This window comes from Talaromyces rugulosus, chromosome I, assembly GCF_013368755.1.
Source record: "Talaromyces rugulosus chromosome I, complete sequence".
In the NCBI taxonomy this organism is placed as follows: Eukaryota; Fungi; Ascomycota; class Eurotiomycetes; order Eurotiales; family Trichocomaceae; genus Talaromyces; species Talaromyces rugulosus.
The window spans coordinates 2,486,151-2,504,122 of record NC_049561.1 but is presented as its reverse complement, the minus strand read 5'-3'; the positions used below and the strand labels follow the sequence as shown (position 1 = coordinate 2,504,122).

At 46.7% G+C, this 17,972-nt stretch overlaps 3 protein-coding genes across 3 annotated transcripts; 2 read left to right on the top strand and 1 right to left on the bottom strand.

Annotated features, from left to right (window-relative positions):
* Positions 1-433: 433 nt before the first annotated feature.
* TRUGW13939_00854 (uncharacterized protein) lies at positions 434-3,679 on the bottom strand (the record flags this gene model as incomplete). The annotated part of the gene is made up of 1 exon (XM_035484060.1): positions 434-3,679. The coding sequence occupies one exon, from the start codon at positions 3,677-3,679 to the stop codon at positions 434-436; it is 3,246 nt and encodes a 1,081-aa protein (XP_035339953.1).
* A 1,317-nt stretch (positions 3,680-4,996) lies between these two features.
* On the top strand, positions 4,997-12,483 carry TRUGW13939_00853 (uncharacterized protein; the record flags this gene model as incomplete). Its single annotated transcript, XM_035484059.1, has 2 exons — positions 4,997-12,291; positions 12,366-12,483. The coding sequence occupies 2 exons, from the start codon at positions 4,997-4,999 to the stop codon at positions 12,481-12,483; spliced, it is 7,413 nt and encodes a 2,470-aa protein (XP_035339952.1).
* Positions 12,484-15,521: 3,038 nt separating this feature from the next.
* Positions 15,522-16,553, top strand: TRUGW13939_00852 (uncharacterized protein; the record flags this gene model as incomplete). The annotated part of the gene is made up of 3 exons (XM_035484058.1): positions 15,522-16,017; positions 16,071-16,185; positions 16,265-16,553. The coding sequence occupies 3 exons, from the start codon at positions 15,522-15,524 to the stop codon at positions 16,551-16,553; spliced, it is 900 nt and encodes a 299-aa protein (XP_035339951.1).
* Between the last annotated feature and the right edge of the window lie 1,419 nt (positions 16,554-17,972).

The window sequence follows — 17,972 nt, the reverse complement described above, 5'->3', positions numbered from 1 at the left end:
TGATCTGTTATCAATCAGTGATAACAAATAATGCCTTTGTGGTACCCATTCACGCCATGGTCGGGTGCAGTCGCGAGTAACCCGTCTTGGTTACATCGCTGCCCAATAAAACTTCACATACTACGTACCCGGCTTTGAAATGCAAATCATTCACACTAGCCGGCCCACTGACCCGAAACCGATAGGAGCGAGATCCACGCGAGTCAGGTCAGCTCAAGCTGGTGTACACTGCCACTGGCATTAGAAGAATTTGATTGAGCTGTCGTCAGACTCGTCACCAATCGTCAACGTAGGCGGGAAATATTCTCATCAATTATTGTGGAACTTTTTGTTACACGGTATTTGCTGTAGTATTATATACACATGCCAAACAGCAACCAGGCTTGGCAGATCTTACATGGTATTAAATGGCACCCCTGTCACCCTTAACGGCTCATGAATAATCGGTGGATGCTCGCCATGCCCACCCCCGAGTCTGCCTTCCATTCTCCCAACCGGTGCGGGGATATTCTTCAAGCTCAATATTTCCACTCTCATCGCACGGTACCTGCCAACCGCCACGACGCCGACGCTCAGACACCACGTTCTGCTCCGCACGAGCCCAAGTCCTCAACGGAGTGTCGGCATCGTGGCGCAGCTCGTTCAAAAAACGCTGTGGGCGTTGTTTATTTCTGATTAGAGTTCGGACACCGTGTCGATCCTCTTTCTGCATTCTTGTAATCAAAGCCGCCGTGGCTTTGTGGCTATGACGGGTCTCGTTTCCTTTTGAGGAGTCACCTCCGAGCTCCAGGCTTGCCGTTCCACGCATCTCTGAGTTCAATGTCCCAGAAAACTCAAATATATTAGAATTGTCTTTGGCGGTGGTGCGTTGTCTTTTGGTGCTACCCAGTTGGCTTGGCTCGTCTCTTTGGACCGAGTTTCTATATCCGGGCGAGGTACCAGAGTCAACTGCCATCATGTCTTGGCTCTCAAACGTAGCCTCGACAGCAACATCCGCCATATGCGGCTTGCCAGAAGAGATTCGGGCATTTGTTACACGGTCCATGTCGACTTGTGTCTCCATGTCGACCATAACTGGACTGCTCGGTCTAATATCGGATTCTGAGATAACGGCATCAAGCGTATGCGGGACAAGACTTCGTTTCTTGAACGAGGGCTTGGTGACGAAATTGGAGCAAAAGTAGTCTTCATAGTCGTCCCAGTGTCTACCGGCAGAGACACAATTTTGCACATAGGTGCCGTAGTCTCCAATGTGTCTCATAATAAAGTCATCCCAAAAGAAATAGTTCTGTAGCAGCCCAACACGGCGCAGTAAATGCAACTTGCAACAGAGATTTTTGAAGTGTAGAAATTCACCCGTGTATGCCGGGTATGATTTCTTGAACATTTCAAAGACCCTAGGAGCTCCGTCGGGTGTCACGTCAAAAGTATGTCGGTATTTATCGTCGAGTAATTTTTGCTTGATTGCTGTACTAATTGGACTTTGCTGTGTTCTGATCATATTTCGATCAGTCACGGCGCGTTTAACAACACGTTTCAATGGGCTTTCGTCATACTCAAAATGTTCGGCATTTCGTTTCAAAGTTATTGCAGAGGGCACGACGGCTGAACCCCTAGAACCACTTTGTGTCGTTTCGTTTCCCGTCTCGTCAAGTTCCATATAGTCCTGCGTTTGGAACCCTATGGAGAAAAGAGAGCTGCTAGTGACAACCTCCAAGATGCGTTGGCTGTCTTGATGAGAAGGAATGCTGGAATGGGGCTCATCAGAATTGGTATTTTGAGAGTCTACCACCAGAGAGTCGTCTGTGGCTCCTGGTTCATTTTCATGGACTATGAAACGTTTTCCCTTGCTATCCACAGAGTTTGCAATCACTTGCGAGGATGATTTATTCCCATCAGACGAACTCTGTGGAGCTGTTGATGGTTGTATGAAACCGCTTTTCGTAGATGCATGAACACCAACTGATTGTGTATTTTGTATTTGAATCTTGTCGGTAGGTGCGGAACTGCTGATAGGTGCTAAACTTGAATTTGACAAAGCCGAATCGCCTATCTCATATGACTCAACTTGACTAGCGATATCTTCTTGAGCGCTGGCATCCAATGCAAGTGGAATAGAGATTTCCATGTCAGATTCTTCACTCATTTCATCTTTGTCCATGTTTTGCTGTTCATCCCTTTCCAGATTATCATCCTTGATAGGTGAATCATCCATGGGTAAATCTTTCTCTTCGGTATGGTCATCTTCATTGGCGTCGTTCGTTTCTTGGACACCGTTGACTTTATGTACTTTTCGAGGTGTTTGAGAAACCCTTTCTAGGTCACCATTATTGCCATTGGTATCGATAGCATACCTTTCCGTGTCCTTGTCCTGGTTTCGGCGTTGGTAGCCTGCTGTGACGGGGAACCTGGGCTGCCCTACCGGACTGCTATCTGGTGGCACAGCCAAACGCCGTAGGTGATCAGGTGGGCTTGCACTCCATGAAGCTCGGGATTCTGGATCCGACTCGCTTTCATCTTCTGACTGTGGCACGAACTGGGAGGGTAATGGCGAGTCTGCCACTTCCTGTTCCTGGGCAGACTGTAGGCTTTTAGGAGATTCAACTGCCTCCTTGGCGCGTGTCATCCGTGTGTTCCATTCCTGAAGTAAGGCTAGAGGAACATGACCTTGTGGAGTAGGATGGCCTACATCGGGAGGTATCCAAGAATCCCCACTATCAAAGAGGGCTCCCTGGTCTGGAGGAATCTTGACATCTCTCCGCCTAATTTTGTGCATACCAGCCCAGGGATGATCCGACTCGGATCTATCACGTTTACGTGCCGGTTCGATCGGCTCCGTCGTGCTGGTTTTGATAGTGACATTGGCTGAAATGGCCGGGTCATTTACTATCGGCGTTATATCAGTAACATCACGATGTGCTGAACTAGGACGTTTCTCGGGGGTGACAGAGCTCCTTTTTTGATGAACCGAAGGAGGAATAGGGTGCGGTTGCGAAGGAGGAGACCCCTGAGCCAGGCCAGATTGCCGATGCGATGGGTTCGTGGGGATCGAGAGGATCGAGGGCACTAGGATTGTAGCCTCATTATTTGCAATGTCACCAGGAATCTCAGGGTCTTCCTCGGGGTTCAATAGTGCATTTATAGTCAAACCGCGTTTCGTGGTTGTAGTTGGAGTTTGGATTTGGTGTAATCGCGCCTTTTCTTGGGCGGCGTCTTTTTTGCCAGCTCGGAGGTGTTGTAAAAGAGCCATTGTCTTGTTTGAGCCATCGGACATAGCTGTTTTGAAAACAGATATATTCGGTATAGAGTAATTTGGCTCTCTTGGTAGAGCCTGGGTCGATAACTTTTCTTGGTCTTCTTGTCCGTCTTGCAATTTGGAGGGTGAAATAGAGGACTCCTCCACATTGGCACCTTGTGACTGAATAGAATGTGCAGAAAAGGGCCTTGGTGGTGATTGCATAGGGAATTGTGTTGCCAGCATTTCCTGTGACTCACAGTCAAGTGTAGATCTGTCCATTATCCCCGGATTTTGAGATTGGATGGAATCTGACGGAGATGGTTCCCTGGCCTCCTTGTGTTCGTCGATATCATTATGTTCATTGATCGTAGCCTCATGAGCTAGGCTAGCATCGGCATGCTGACCGGCGCCTTTCGAGCGCTTTGATTTGGGGTGAGTCATTGTATGTACTATCTGCTGAATTTGTAACATTTATCTCAAACATGTGAGATGTGTAGTCTAGAATCCCCAGGCATCTCTAGCCATGTTGGGGTGGTATCGGAATGGAAAATTTCTTTGGCAACGAGTCACATTTAAGGCCTTGGTTGTCGTTTTCACCATTTTATTTTAACTTCGCGGTGAAACGTGTTTCATACGTTGAAGTGGTCACCCAGTGTTCTAAAGCGCATATCCACCAAAAACAAGTATATAAGTGGTATTCGCTTCGTGAGGGTATATAGTTGTCCACGTCCACGTTGACGATGAAAAGGCGCTGAGAAAGCGCTTTCGAGGTATCAGAAAGTCGGTTTGTTGCAGTCCCTGTCGATTCTTTCGAACAGATTGTTCTCGCCGAACTCGACGGTCCACGCGACGTCGACTTGACCAGCGGACGAAGGCCCAACGCACAAATCTTCGGATTAGCCGTATTGGTTAGCCTTGGTGCGAGGTGGATGCAACGGTATTCCGATTCCGTTCCTCGGAGGGAAAGGATCGCGATGTACTGATTGTTTGAGAAGGCGCTCCGGAATTTTGGAAGTACTATTCATCTAGAGAAATAAATGAGTTAGTTGGTCGGCGCTTAGAAAGTGACACATGGCGGGGTTTTGATTAAGGATCAAGGGTAAAAAGATACCAAACACACCAAGCAATGGATTTAAATCTGTGCCAATTTGGATGGCCTTGGAAAAATGCGAGGAATTCTGAGGTACGAAACGGAGGGGGAAAAATAGGAGTGTCAACTCCAACGCGTGTAATAGGTCGCCGTTTGGTAAAGGATAATTTTATAGTCCTAGAGAGTCCTGTGAGGTGAATTTTCGAGACACCGTATCAATTGCGACCACAGTCATTGAAATTGAGCGAATGCGCAGGCTACGGGCCTGCGGAGAGTGCTTCAGTTGTTAATGCGCGCCTCGGGCACGCGCGACTGAGCCTAGTCCTAAAGGGGAGATATTGCAGCCACCAGCCACAGTTCGCGTGTCGGCGTCGAGCTGCTGGGCCACACCCCACGTCATCACATGCACCAACATCTTTGTTGGGCCCAGAACCTTGTCGATCCAAGACAACTCCGCATCACAGCACGAAAACTGGGCAGGGTTGCTGCTGCCTTGATCTTGCAACCATTTCACTATCTTCTTCATCAACGACACTCAAAAAGCCATCTCTCTGAATGCTGAAAGCTCACGACGCAGCAACGCCTCGGTCCTGTTACGAAGTCCACAGAATGACCCTGCTTTGTCCTTTGTTATTCCCAGCTCATAGGCGTTAGCCCTGCCATTCACAATGGCTACGCACAAAGTGGGAGAACCGTCAAGCCCATCAGCATCATCGATATTCCTTCCGCTGGGGAGACGCGGTTCGCGGGCGTCTTTGTCAACTCAAGCTGAGCGTGAAACGTTAAATGAAGCCCTCGACCAGATTCATACGGCGGCTTATCAATCCGAGTCGCTGACCGTCTTTAACGAGTTCACCCATCCCCCGGTTCCTTCGTCAGCCACGGAAAATGGAAATACCGCGAACGATCCTCACAGTGGCCTCAGTGGGCTGTATAGTCGATTACGAGCATCCGTCGGCGGCGTCAAAGAAGTTATGGGCAACACTGGCCGAGGGCTTGAAGGTTCACACCCCGATCAAGTGAATAAACCCACGGGGTCAGGCAAGGAATCTGTGTCTTCTGTAGACGCACATGCATCACAAACCAATTCAGCCCATGCGTCTAAAGTGCATTCTCCATCTGTGGGAGCTCTTTCTCCCGTCACGGATATTTTCAGTGCCGCCCCTGGACCAAAAAGCAGCAAGCTTGCTTCAAAGCCTGCTAGCGTATCATCGAAAGCTTCCGTGGCATCGACGCCAGCCATAAAGTCGCCTGTTCCGCCGGTAACAAAGACGGCGAATCCTGAAGTAACCGAAATCAATGTCAACGCACTCCGGGATGGTGCTCTTAATCCAAGTTCTGGTGGGAAACAGTCAAATGGCGTGGAATCTGCGGTAATCGAGAGATCCGAGGTATCTTTGCGGTCCTCTATCAGTGAGAATGCTAGTGGTTTCTCAAGTCAACGATCTTTTTCGCCCGTGTTGACGGGGAAGTCTCTCAACAACTTGCGAGATGGCCATATCTTACCCGATTCATATCTCATGTCACAGACTGGAAACGATGTGACAGATTATGATAAGCCCCAAAAGCCTGTGTCAGAATCAGTTGATCATCGCGACCTTCCTCAAATAGACACATCCGTTTCAGCTACTTCGCGGAAGACAAAGGAGATTGAAACCGGTGATCAAGATATAAGTCTCACTCAAGGAAACGTGAACACAAATTCCTCGAGTTCTCTCATTGCGGACGGGTCGACGGCCGCAACATCATCTAACAATAGTCTGACTCGAGAATCCAATGATAACGAATCTCATCCTCCTGTGCATAACTTGACTACTGCGACCACTTCGATCCCCGCAGGAGACCGAGCTTCGAGGCCTTCTGTATCCTCAACATCCTCGTTTGATAAGCCTCGCGAAAAACTAGTTTCAAGAGTTAGCACGGGTCGGCTACCGGGTTATGTGATGTCTAGGGCATCCTCTAGCGAAACTGCCACTACACGGTCGGCGGTACTTGAAACGCCCATGAACCAATCTTACCGCAACAGAGTCCTGAACAGAGCGGATGATTCCCAGAACAGTTCCTTTTCTCAACTAAAGAGTAAACTGCTGAGCAGGGAATTCTGGATGCGAGATGAGAATGCCAAGGACTGTTTTTTATGTGGAGAATCTTTTACCACATTTCGACGGAAACATCACTGTCGGACATGTGGCCAGATTTTCGATTCTAAATGTACTACATTGATCCCAGGGGCGTTATTTGGCCAAAGCGGCTCTATCCGGGTCTGCAAGCCCTGCGAGGATATGATTAATTCACGTGAATATGATTCCTCAGACTTGTCAGATATTGAACAAAGTCCCGTGGTGACAAGTGCCGCCGGCTTTGACTTTCCGACGAATGGGGCAGCCAATCGTGCTAATGTTGATGAAGATGACGATACTTCTTCTGTTGTTTCTCAATCGGTAGAGCATGTCATGAAAACCCCCACCATGGCGATTCCCGCCACAAGACGCATGGCAGAGAGTGGTAATAGACGATCTGCTGTTCTAGAGATTGGCCCTGAAAGGCCATTGACTCGCCCAACATCATCGCGGTCACTTAGGTCATCGACGAATATGCGAAGCCATTCAATCAGCCATAAAAGACATCACTCACGACAGCAACTTTTAAGGGGCTTCAAAGCCTCTCACGAGGACCGCGCTCCGTTTCAACGACGTCATTTGGACGATTCGCAACAAAGTTCTCGATTGCCAGCTTTTCACAGAGACAGCATTATTGATCCTGACCTGGCTCAATATTTGTCAGACGATGCATCAAGCGGGGATGAGCAGCCTAGCTTACTTTCAGTTGTCTCTGACAATAGCTTACCCAAAGCTAACGAGCATGAGAAAGTCTCATTTGGGGGTCTACTTGCGGCCGTCAAGAAGAGTCGATCTCGCCTAAGCGATCGTAGCACAGCAAATGGCCCAGGGTCCATACGCGAAACCGATGATGTTAGCATTACTAGTTCCAAGGCTGTCAACTTACCTCGTACCTCTCGAAGGCGCAACCTTAGCGTTGCTAGCAGCGTTCATCAACGTCCGTCGTTACGCCTTGCCAAAGATAACATTCCATTGTTACACGACCATCATCCACCGAGCACTGTTTATCCTACCGCTCCGCCATCGGGGAGTGGCTTCAAAATGACGAGGAGCTCGTCCATGAGAGGGGCTAGTGCACCCGCCGTTGAGTTGAACCGAGTCAGCTTAGATCACGTCCATAAGCTTCTTCGGCAGCTTCTGAAAGACTCCTCAATCCCCCACTCAAATAGCTGGGAGACCGCGTTGATTCCAATCCTACTAAAGGCTACAGACGAAGTTGACCCAGATGTGCAAGGCGGGGATGACATGGATATTCGACATTATGTGAAGCTCAAGAAAATACCTGGTGGGCGCCCTGGAGATACTTCATATGTCTCGGGATTGGTTTTCACTAAGAACTTGGCCCTGAAGAGCATGCCACGCAGCATATCTCGCCCCAATATCCTAATTATCACATTTGCTATCGAATATGCCCGTCACCAACAACACTTCATGAGCCTTGAACCTGTGATTCGACAAGAACGAGAATTTCTCGAGAATCTGGTCAGTCGTATCGCGGCATTAAGGCCAAGCCTACTTCTCGTCGAAAAAAGCGTGTCAGGTCTAGCTCTTGAGCTTCTTGAACGAGCCAAAATTGCAACCGCATACAACGTAAAACCATCTGTTCTCGAAGCCGTGTCGAGATGCACGCAGACCAGGATAATCACTTCTATGGACAAACTAGTCACTACGCCAGCTCATACCGGCCACTGTGAAAGTATGGACCTCAAAACGTACGTATTCGGAGGTCGACGAAAGACCTATATGTACATTTCCGGCTGTCCAAAGGAGCTTGGTTGCACTATAGTTCTGCGCGGTGCAGACAACAATGTCTTGTCGAGAGTTAAACGGATTACCGAATTCATGGTCTACGTTGTGTACAACTTAAAACTGGAAACTTGTTTGATGAGAGACGAGTTTGCAAAATTACCAACGTCGGAGGAGGTTAACAAGAAGGGGGTTCAAAATGGCGAGAAGCCTGCAATTCTCAAGAGCTTGGCCGCAAGCGAGCCAGGCACAGTCCATGAAGACGCTACTCAACCAAATGGTAACGATGGATCTTCTCGAGATGGTGCTACTGACTTAACGACTGCAACCGTTGCCGCCGATGTCCCCGACGACGTTCCGATGCCCACTTACTACGAAGACATGGTTGAGAAACATGAAACTAAGATTCTTTCGGCTTCCCCGTGCGTCAGATTCGAGCCTCCATATCTACTTATGCGTGCCCGTGAACTAGAGCGCCGTGTATCCTATCTCAAAGGTTTGCGTGATCGCGATCCAATGAAAGAGATGCCGGATGAGAAGAGCAAATCTCAAAAGTTCACGCTCATTACGTCTGAAATGGTTCATCAAAACCCTGGCAATGCCTCGGAAAAGGTAAAGGAAGTTCTGCGGGCTGTACACGACGCAGAGTTTGATAGGGCAATGCACAATTATCAGACGCAAAAAAGGCAATGGGAGGCTTACCTTTCGGGAAACTCGAATTTGTTCGACCCGTATTCTCACCAAAATGTGGTTGTACTGTACAGCTTAGTTTGCACTACGACCTCCATCCCCTGCTCTGGGCCCGATATCTTTGCCTTGGATTTTTACAATGAGCATGAAAGTGAAGATCGTGTATTTGAGGCAGATTGCACCCTGGGACAATATGTGGAAGATCTATGCTTAGAGGCGAATTCAGTCTGTACCGCCAATGGATGCGAAAAGCGCATGTTTGAACACCATCGGCAGTATGTTCACGGAGAGGCGCAAATCAGCATTTTTGCTCAACCTTATCCGTCAAAGCTACGAGGCCTGCAGGACAGGATTCTCATGTGGAGCTCCTGTAAAATATGTGGTAACGAAACCCAGGCTATTCCTATGTCAGAAAGCACCTGGAGGTATTCATTTGGCAAGTACTTGGAGCTTTCCTTCTGGAGCAGAGATCTTCGCGTCAGAGCAGGGGTTTGCCCTCATGATATCCACCGCGACCACCTACGCTATTTTGGGTTTAAAGATATGGCATTGCGGATTCATTATGACGCCATCACTCTACTAGAGATCATTGTTCCTCGAACGAGGGTCACTTGGAAAGTCGATAATGATCTCCGCCTCAGAAATGAGGTTTATAACAAATTTGAGCATCGCATATCCAAATTTATGGGCTCTGTTAAAGCTCGACTCCAGAGCATCAATGTGGAGAGTGTCCTGCCAGAAAAAGTGGAAGAGTGCAGGGAAGAAACAGAGATGCTCTTCAAAAAGGCCAACGAGGATCACGCCAGCTTGACCAAACATCTACAGGAAAAATACACGAATTCGCATTACTGGGAGGTCATCCCACTAAATGAAGTTCTTCGAGCCGTTCAAGAAAAGGTTGTTGAATGGGATACTCTCTTTGCTGATTTCGAAAAGAACTTTTTCCCGTCAGAAAAGGATATTAGAAGACTGGCTTCGTTGCAGCTCAAGAAAATTTTCCTCGACAGAGATGCTTCGGCAACCAGTGTGGCATCTTCTGAAGAGGCCTCAACAACTCCAACCGAGCAAAGTCTTGAGGAGGTAGACGAAAAACTGGAGCGGCCAAGGTCCGTACGTCGCATGACCTTGTCACCAGAAAAGGCACAGGACGTACTGGTGTCTGTTGTTGAGGAACATTCGGGTAAAGGTGAAGGGGGCCCTGTGGAACCGAAGCAGAACGAATCCTTAGATCATGGTCTTGGTGCCGTTTCAACAAGTAACTCTACCTCGTCTCATGCAAGCATGGCTGAACAGGAAGAAGTACAACATCTTGATCTTGCAGTTTCAAATGCCATGTCAGAAGACCGTCCACCTGAACCTCCAACGCCTACAGACGTACACGCGAACTCCCGAGCTACCACGCCACCTCCTGAACTACCAGGGCGTCACGAGCCAACGCCGAAAAAGCGTTCACGGTCTGGAGATAAAGCAACCAGTCCGCAACCAATTCCGACCTCTTCCAACATTCCCCGACTTGTCGATAATGGCGGTGGTCGCCGTGTTGGGAAAGCAAAATCACCCCCCTTAATCCGGTCATTTACCCAACCTCCCCTTCGCGAAAAAGGCACTTCTGGTCCAATGGCTGCGTTGAAGTCTGGCTTTGGTACCCCAAGCAAATCCCCAAGCCCTTTGCCCAGTCCACCAGCCAATGAGAAACACAAAGCCAGCGATAAGAAACTGTCAGATCGCTTAGGGCTTGGTGCCTTGAAGTCAGGCAAAGGACCGTCTGGGCATTCGTTGATTCCCCGATCTATTCCGAGCAAGAAGAAGAGTCCTCGTGTGTCCAGCCTGGCGCGACATTTCGAGCAACTGAGTAGGGAATTTGAAAAAGAAAGACAGCGTGAAAGATTGCAGCGAGCCGCCAAAAGCAAACACTCACGTGTATATCCTATGACTTCTTCAAAAGCAACCGTAGAGGTCTATAAGAATGTTAGGGAAGCTGTGGAAGAGCGAGAACCTTCTGGGGACGGAGAAGAGCTGCTCATTGGAAAGCCGACAATGCCCTTCGATGAAACCTCTGTCAGGGGTAGTGACGAACTTTTCAGAACAGATACAAATCTCAGCAAAGAAACAGTTCCAGAAAACACGTCTACAGCCTCCCCAGAACCCGAATCCAATGCGGGCGAGGAGGTACCAAGTGACGAAGACAATAGTCTAGCAATTCCTGAATCACCAGAAGAATCGATGAAGCTTGAAGATGAAATTGACCTGAAAGAGCTTCCCAAACATGAGAGAAACACACTGGTGAAGATGTTGACAAATTTCTGGGCTGAACGATCAGCAAGCGGCTGGCAGCCCCTTGACTATCCACTAAAAGTATCCGATCATGTATTCGCCGACTGCGATATCATTGTTCGCGAGGACGAGCCAACGTCGCTAATCGCATTTGCTCTGGGCTCTACTGACTATAAAAGTAAACTTGCGAGCATTCAAGCCCATTATGATCAGCAAGATGGGCAACAGTCGCCCTCAGAAGTCGGATTGGAGGCTCGGGACGAAGTTAGCGTTGAGCACGCGCTCCTCAGACCCACGGGAACGCATTTGAAATACCAATTCCAAGAAGGTCAGGCGAAGATGCTGTGTAAGGTATTCTACGCGGAACAATTTGATGCTCTACGTAGGAAGTGTGGAGTTGCGGATCGCATCGTGGAGTCGCTTTCTCGATGCGCCAAATGGGACTCGAAAGGCGGAAAAACCAAGTCCTTGTTTCTCAAGACTCTAGACGATCGATTTGTCCTAAAATCGCTATCTCAGATTGAGACCCAGGCATTCCTCAAGTTCGCGCCAGCCTACTTCCAAATCATGTCCGAAGCGCTATTCCATGAGCTTCCGTCGGTCATTGCAAAGATGTGTGGGTTCTACCAGGTTATCATCAAGAATCCTGTCACGGGAGTTGAATTTAATTGGTTCTTGCTTCTCATGGAGAACTTGTTTTACGATCGAGAACCCACCCGGATCTTCGATCTCAAGGGGTCCATGCGAAACCGAAAGGTCCAGAGCACTGGAGAACGCGATGAAGTCTTACTGGATGAGAATATGGTTGATTTCATCTACGAAACTCCTCTCTTCACGCGCGAGCATTCGAAGAAGTTGCTTGGTCAGAGCGTATGGAACGACACGCTCTTCCTTGGTCGACAAAATGTCATGGACTATTCTTTGATGATTGCAATAGACGAGCCCCGCAAGGAACTGGTTGTCGGAATCATTGACTGCATTCGGACTTACACTTGGGACAAAAAGCTTGAATCGTGGATCAAGGACCGTGGCTTTGCCGGCGGGGGTAAGAACAGACCGACTGTGACAAGTCCGAAGGAGTATAAGAGCCGGTTTAGAGAGGCAATGGCGAGATACGTCCTTCATGCTCCAAAGTAAGTATCCCTATTTACTTTTTTTTGTTTCTCCTCCCTTGGAGAGGACGTTCCCCGGCTAACTCGAAAAATAGCTGCTGGCACCAGTTTCAATCAACATATTTAGATAATCGTCGCATCGAGAATCATCTCTCTCATATGCAACCGCCCATCGACATGGAAAACAACGATATCACTGCTACTAACGAATAATTGCATCATAAAGCCATTCTATATTTTGCTTTGTTTTTCTTTTTCTTTTTTACGTGAAAATGACCATACATTAAGATACCCTTTCCAATTCACATTATACAGAACAATGCAATATCGATGGTTAATGACCTTAGATTCCTTTTCTTTTTTACTTTCCCGCATTTACTTAGATGTAACCCTACTATATCAATTGTAGACAAGTGTGATAATCAAATCACGTTCAGGTGACCTCACTTCATAGTTTAATAGCTGTAACATTTGAGCATTTTGAAGCTGGTCAACTGGTATATTTAAATAAAATAATCTGAATATGCATGCTCTATGTAGTCTTCGGAGGTTAAATACTACATATAATCTCAAGTTTTTCCTACATGTGGTTTATAAAAAGAAATTTAGTGTTGATAAGTTTTACCAGTGTATGACAAAGTTTTGTCCAATTTCTCTAATCGTCCGCCGTATTATCCGCATCTATTTTTAACTAATTTCGAAACCGGCTTCTCCTTAAAGACAGAACTCTCTCTTCAACTTAGACTCACTGCCAAGCTTTTTCAGACACCTTAACCCTATTCTGTTAGCTTTAACGTGGATCTGAGATCTTAATATATATCGTATCTTTACATTTTCATGGTTTTAATTGAATCCCTATAACAATGTATATTTTTAGATTATAGTATCAAGTATTCCAGTCTAAGCAACAGCAGGACAGGTACCTGGAGTGCATGCCTGAGGCATCAAGACATAGGCTCAAGAAACGGTCCGGTGGATTGTGGAGCATCTCGCTGCGCGGGAGTCCATCCATGATCGACGTCGCTAAGACGAACATGGCTTTAAATTGGCCTTACAATGAAGATTTGGTCGCAGGGAATAACCCGGACATGTGGCTGGAAGCTGTGATTGCAGTGTTTGGCTAGGTTCTCTGTCTGTTGCTTGCCTACATTTACGCTTTGATTTTTCCCTCTTCATTTATGCATAGTTCTCTTACCTAAGGATAGCTCTCTGCTCATCACCAATTGGACGAGTTCAGATGTGATAAAATCATTGTCGCCGTCGTCAATTTCTACCTGGCTTGTCTCTTTACTTGTTTCACAACATCTCGTCTGTCCGCGCAACCTACCGCTGTGTCGTCTGCGATTCTTTTGTGTTTGCATTTACGTTTACCCTTGTACATTTTTAAAAGCCCATGTGTTTTACGAGAGAATGGTTAGTTCAAGGCCCAACAAGCTAATGACCTTCTTGCCTCAGATCCCCAAAATTGATCTTCCGGATAACTACACTTGCATGATCCTTAAGAGCCTCAAAGCCGCACATAAGCTCCGCGATATCGTAGTCCTAGGGCTGTGAAAAAACAAATGTTCACTTGTGCCAAAAGAACAATGGACTCTATGCGCCATAGAGTATACAAAAATGCTGAATTCGAGGACCTGAAGAATAATGGAAAAATCACGCCGGAACGACCAAAATCGTCACGGGAAGCTCCCACCGGTGGCGCACACTTCTCTGACCTCCAAGCCTTCCACGTCTTAGTCATTCACCAACCATTTTAGAACAATCTTCAGAACAGGTTAGACCAGACCTCATCGTACGTTGTTATGCTGAGTGAGATCAACTAGCCACAATTAGCTTGGAATTGGAGGACTGGATATCTCGGAACTTCGAGTATCATTGACATATGATTTCGGGGCCGACATTCCACGATGCAGACCTCTCACCTACATGCATCAATAGTGTGCTATTTTTGATTTCAACCACATGCTCATGTCAAGAATTCACCCTTACTATAGTGCCTTAAATTCTCAAACGTTTATTCTCGTTAATCTCGTTTTTACTCTGTGGGCTGACTAGTGAGTCGACATGTCAGGACCCACTCCAGACATGGCACGATTTTTTGTCAATTTCGAGGAAAATGCCAGGGCTTTACGTCAGACTAGTAAATTCTATAAGGCAATAATTCATTTTGGATGAAAAAGAAACTCACAAATATCATACACCTAGCCATTATATTATCGCCAAGAAATTTCTTGAAATCGAAAGTAAGCCAAGCCAATTAGAAGCTTTTGTTTGATCTATTTCAAATGGCGCTAATTGCCAAATTTGACACTGACAGACGCTGTCAGCCTGTCACTACTACTGTGGACTATATTTATTCAACCTTGCCATTCTGGTCACGCTGTTTTTCCGTGTCAGATACGGCAAGTTTGTTGCGGTAGCAGGAGAGTTCCACCCGCGTTTTACCTGATTAAGAACGGGGCAACGGCTATGAGACAAAAACAAGGACAAAAATTTGGTGCAATAAGCTTAATGAAACTAACCTTCCCCTTTTGAATCTGGGGAGCGAGCGGGAGTCATGTGGTGTAGACGCCACAATGCCGGGTTAGGCAAAAGTGAAGTTAAAGAGTTTCAATACGAAACTTTGGCTCATCTGGCTATCACAACCAGGGGAAATGGAGGACCACCTTCGCCAATGGCAATGAGTCTAATTAAGAGAATTCAGGGAGAACGTCGCCGTGGAAAACTATATAAGAAGCCGCCCATACCCCAGAAGTCTTCTTGTTGGAACACCAGGCAAGATACGAATTAAGATACTTACCAAACATCTTCAAGATGAAGCATTCAATTCTCTTCACCTCTTCCTTGATCGGCTTGGCCGCTTCCCAGACGGCAAACTACGGTCAATGCGGTGGCCAAAACTAGAGCGGCTCAACCGACTGCAATACTGGCTGGTCATGCCAATATCAAAACGCATGGTATAGCCAGTGTCTACCAGCAAGCTCCTCATCGTCTGCGGCATCAGGTTATGAAACCCCATCTAGTATATGTTTGTCTATAAGCCCATTCAGCTGACCGTGGGATAGCATGTTCAGCCCCGACCACTCTGACGACAACCACATCGGCTTCGTCGACTACGACCTCTACCTCGGCAACCAGTGGCTCAACTGGTGGATCTTTGCCCTATGCAAAAGGTACCAGCTTCGTAGTTGATGGCAAAGAGGGGTATATTGCTGGCTCCAATTCTTACTGGATTTCCTTCCTAACCAACAATGGTCATGGGTCATTTACAGTCATCTGGCCTAAAATTTCTACGGGTTTGGGGTTTTAACGACGTTAACTCTGATCCTGGCTCTAGCAAAGTGTGGTTTCAAAAGCTTGAAAACGGTCAGCAAACAATTAACACTGGCTTTAATGGGCTACAGCGTCTTGATTATGTCGTGAAGTCTGCTGAAGCCCATGGCATCAAGCTAATCATTCCTTTTGTCAACTACTGGAATGATTACGGTGGTATGAATACATATGTTAACAGCCACGGCGGCAACCTGACTGAATGGTATACAAACACTGCTGCACAAAGTGCTTTTCAGAATTACATTAAGGTTGTTGTTGGTCGCTATATTGGATCTCCCGCCATCTTCGCCTGGGAGCTGGCCAACGAACCCCGCTGCCGTGGGTGCAGCACAGATGTGATCTACAACTGGGCTAAGACGACGAGTGAATTTATCAAGACGCTTGAACCTAACCGCATGGTGTGTATTGGTGACGGTAAGTGACCTATATCTGAATAAAATGAAACTGCATAACTAATCATATTGTAGAGGGCATGGGTCTTACAACAGGTTCAGATGGCTCCTATCCCTACACGTTCTATGAAGAAAATGACTGGGAAAAGACTCTGACAATTCCCACCATTGATTTCGGAACTTTCCACTTGTACCCGAGCCAATGTCAGTTTTCCCCCTTTGTCCCATTTTTGCTCCTAGACATATAAAGTCCTAACAATTCAAATCAGGGAGCGAACAAGGTTCATGGGGCTCTTCATGGGTCACTACTCACGGAACAGCCTGCAAGGCCGCTGGGAAACCATGCCTCTTCGAAGAGTACGGTTCGGATACCCACCCAATGAGGCCCCCTGGCAAACTACTGCCATCGGTAGCGTTGCTGCCGATTCCTTCTGGCAGTGGGGTGATACCCTGAGTTCCGGTAACTCTCCTAACGATAAATATGCCATCTACTATGGTAGCAGCGACTACACTACGCTCGTTACGAACCATGTTGCAGCCATCAATGGGGCAGCTTAAATCCGTAACCTGTAGTAGTATCTGCGGGATCTGGTGAGAGCCGGTGAAGAGTTGAAAACTTGTCAATTCATATTCTTCTGATTCTCAATGTCCTTTGATCCTCTGTTGCCGGTGCTTCCACGTTCCTTGATTCATTCTGATAATACTTCAATGTTTCATTTATATATTGAGCATGTAGTTTGAGGAAACCAAAATTGAGAAGAAACTCACCATATTAATAAGTGAATGCTTAAGTGTACTAATCTTAATCCTACAGACGTGTAACACAAACCTACATATCTGGAAACCAAGATGTTGCGATGGAAAATTCTTAGCTAGCAGCGTCTCCGTCGGCCGCAAAATTCATGACACTCTTGAAAACTGCGCCAAGAGTGTCATAAATTTTGAAACTGACAGATGGTGGGGCGTCCGGCGATCCCAGACTGTGCATGAACTTATCAGATTAGAAAAAAGCATTGTTATATGTATTATATTACTACGGCAACTTCAACTTCTCTACAGGCGGCATTGATTTCAAGGTCCGGTCCGCAGAGCCCTCGAAAAAACAAGAATGGGACTGGGTCTCGATCAAAGACCAGGTTGAGTTTGAAGCCATTTACAGCTCGGTCAAACGTCAATTCGGAGTGAATATCGACAAAAATGACAACGGAATTGGTTTTCAGATTTATGACTCTTTTGTAGAAGAAACTTCGTCTTTAGCCATCATGTCTCCTTTCTCTTATGGCTACAGATCTGCCATCAGGTCTATATCATTGAAACCCCATCTGGTACCAACTCGGGCGAATTTTAATTCGAACGCCTGGAAAAACCTGGCATTATCATAGGTTTGAAGGCACACCTTATCTTTTCTTCTTCTCTCTCCCCTCTGATATTTTAATATAGAATAAGCAACCGTAAAAAGAAATCTCGTAGTTAAGCAATCAGATAGCAATAACCGTTTGGAGCAAACAGAAAAAGCACGTTAAACATATCAGGGCTAAAGATTGAGCGGAGAGTGGAAAGCTTGGCGTTTTGCTTTTGGCACAAAGCTGGGATATTCGAGAGACAACCTTCACTGAGATCTTGATACATGGCCACTGCAACAGCTGAAGCAGCAGCGATGCGCTCTAGCAAAGCCACACCAACTAGACCTTCTTCACCGTTTTTTTATTACTGGGAAACGGTTATTTCATGTATATCGGATCGAGGCTGGCGGTCATGATAAGGACGCAGGCCGCATAGCTGCTTATATAACAGCTGGGTCGGTACAATGTGGAAATAATTGTAAATTTAGGTATATGCATGGTGGAAAATTGACAAAAAAAGGATTGAATATTGTAAAACATCTTTATAATTGATATTAGGGATACATAAAATGTGTTTGAAAGAAAGAGAAAGGCTTATACTTCATAATATCCGTGGTGTTCCGTAGAGTACGCA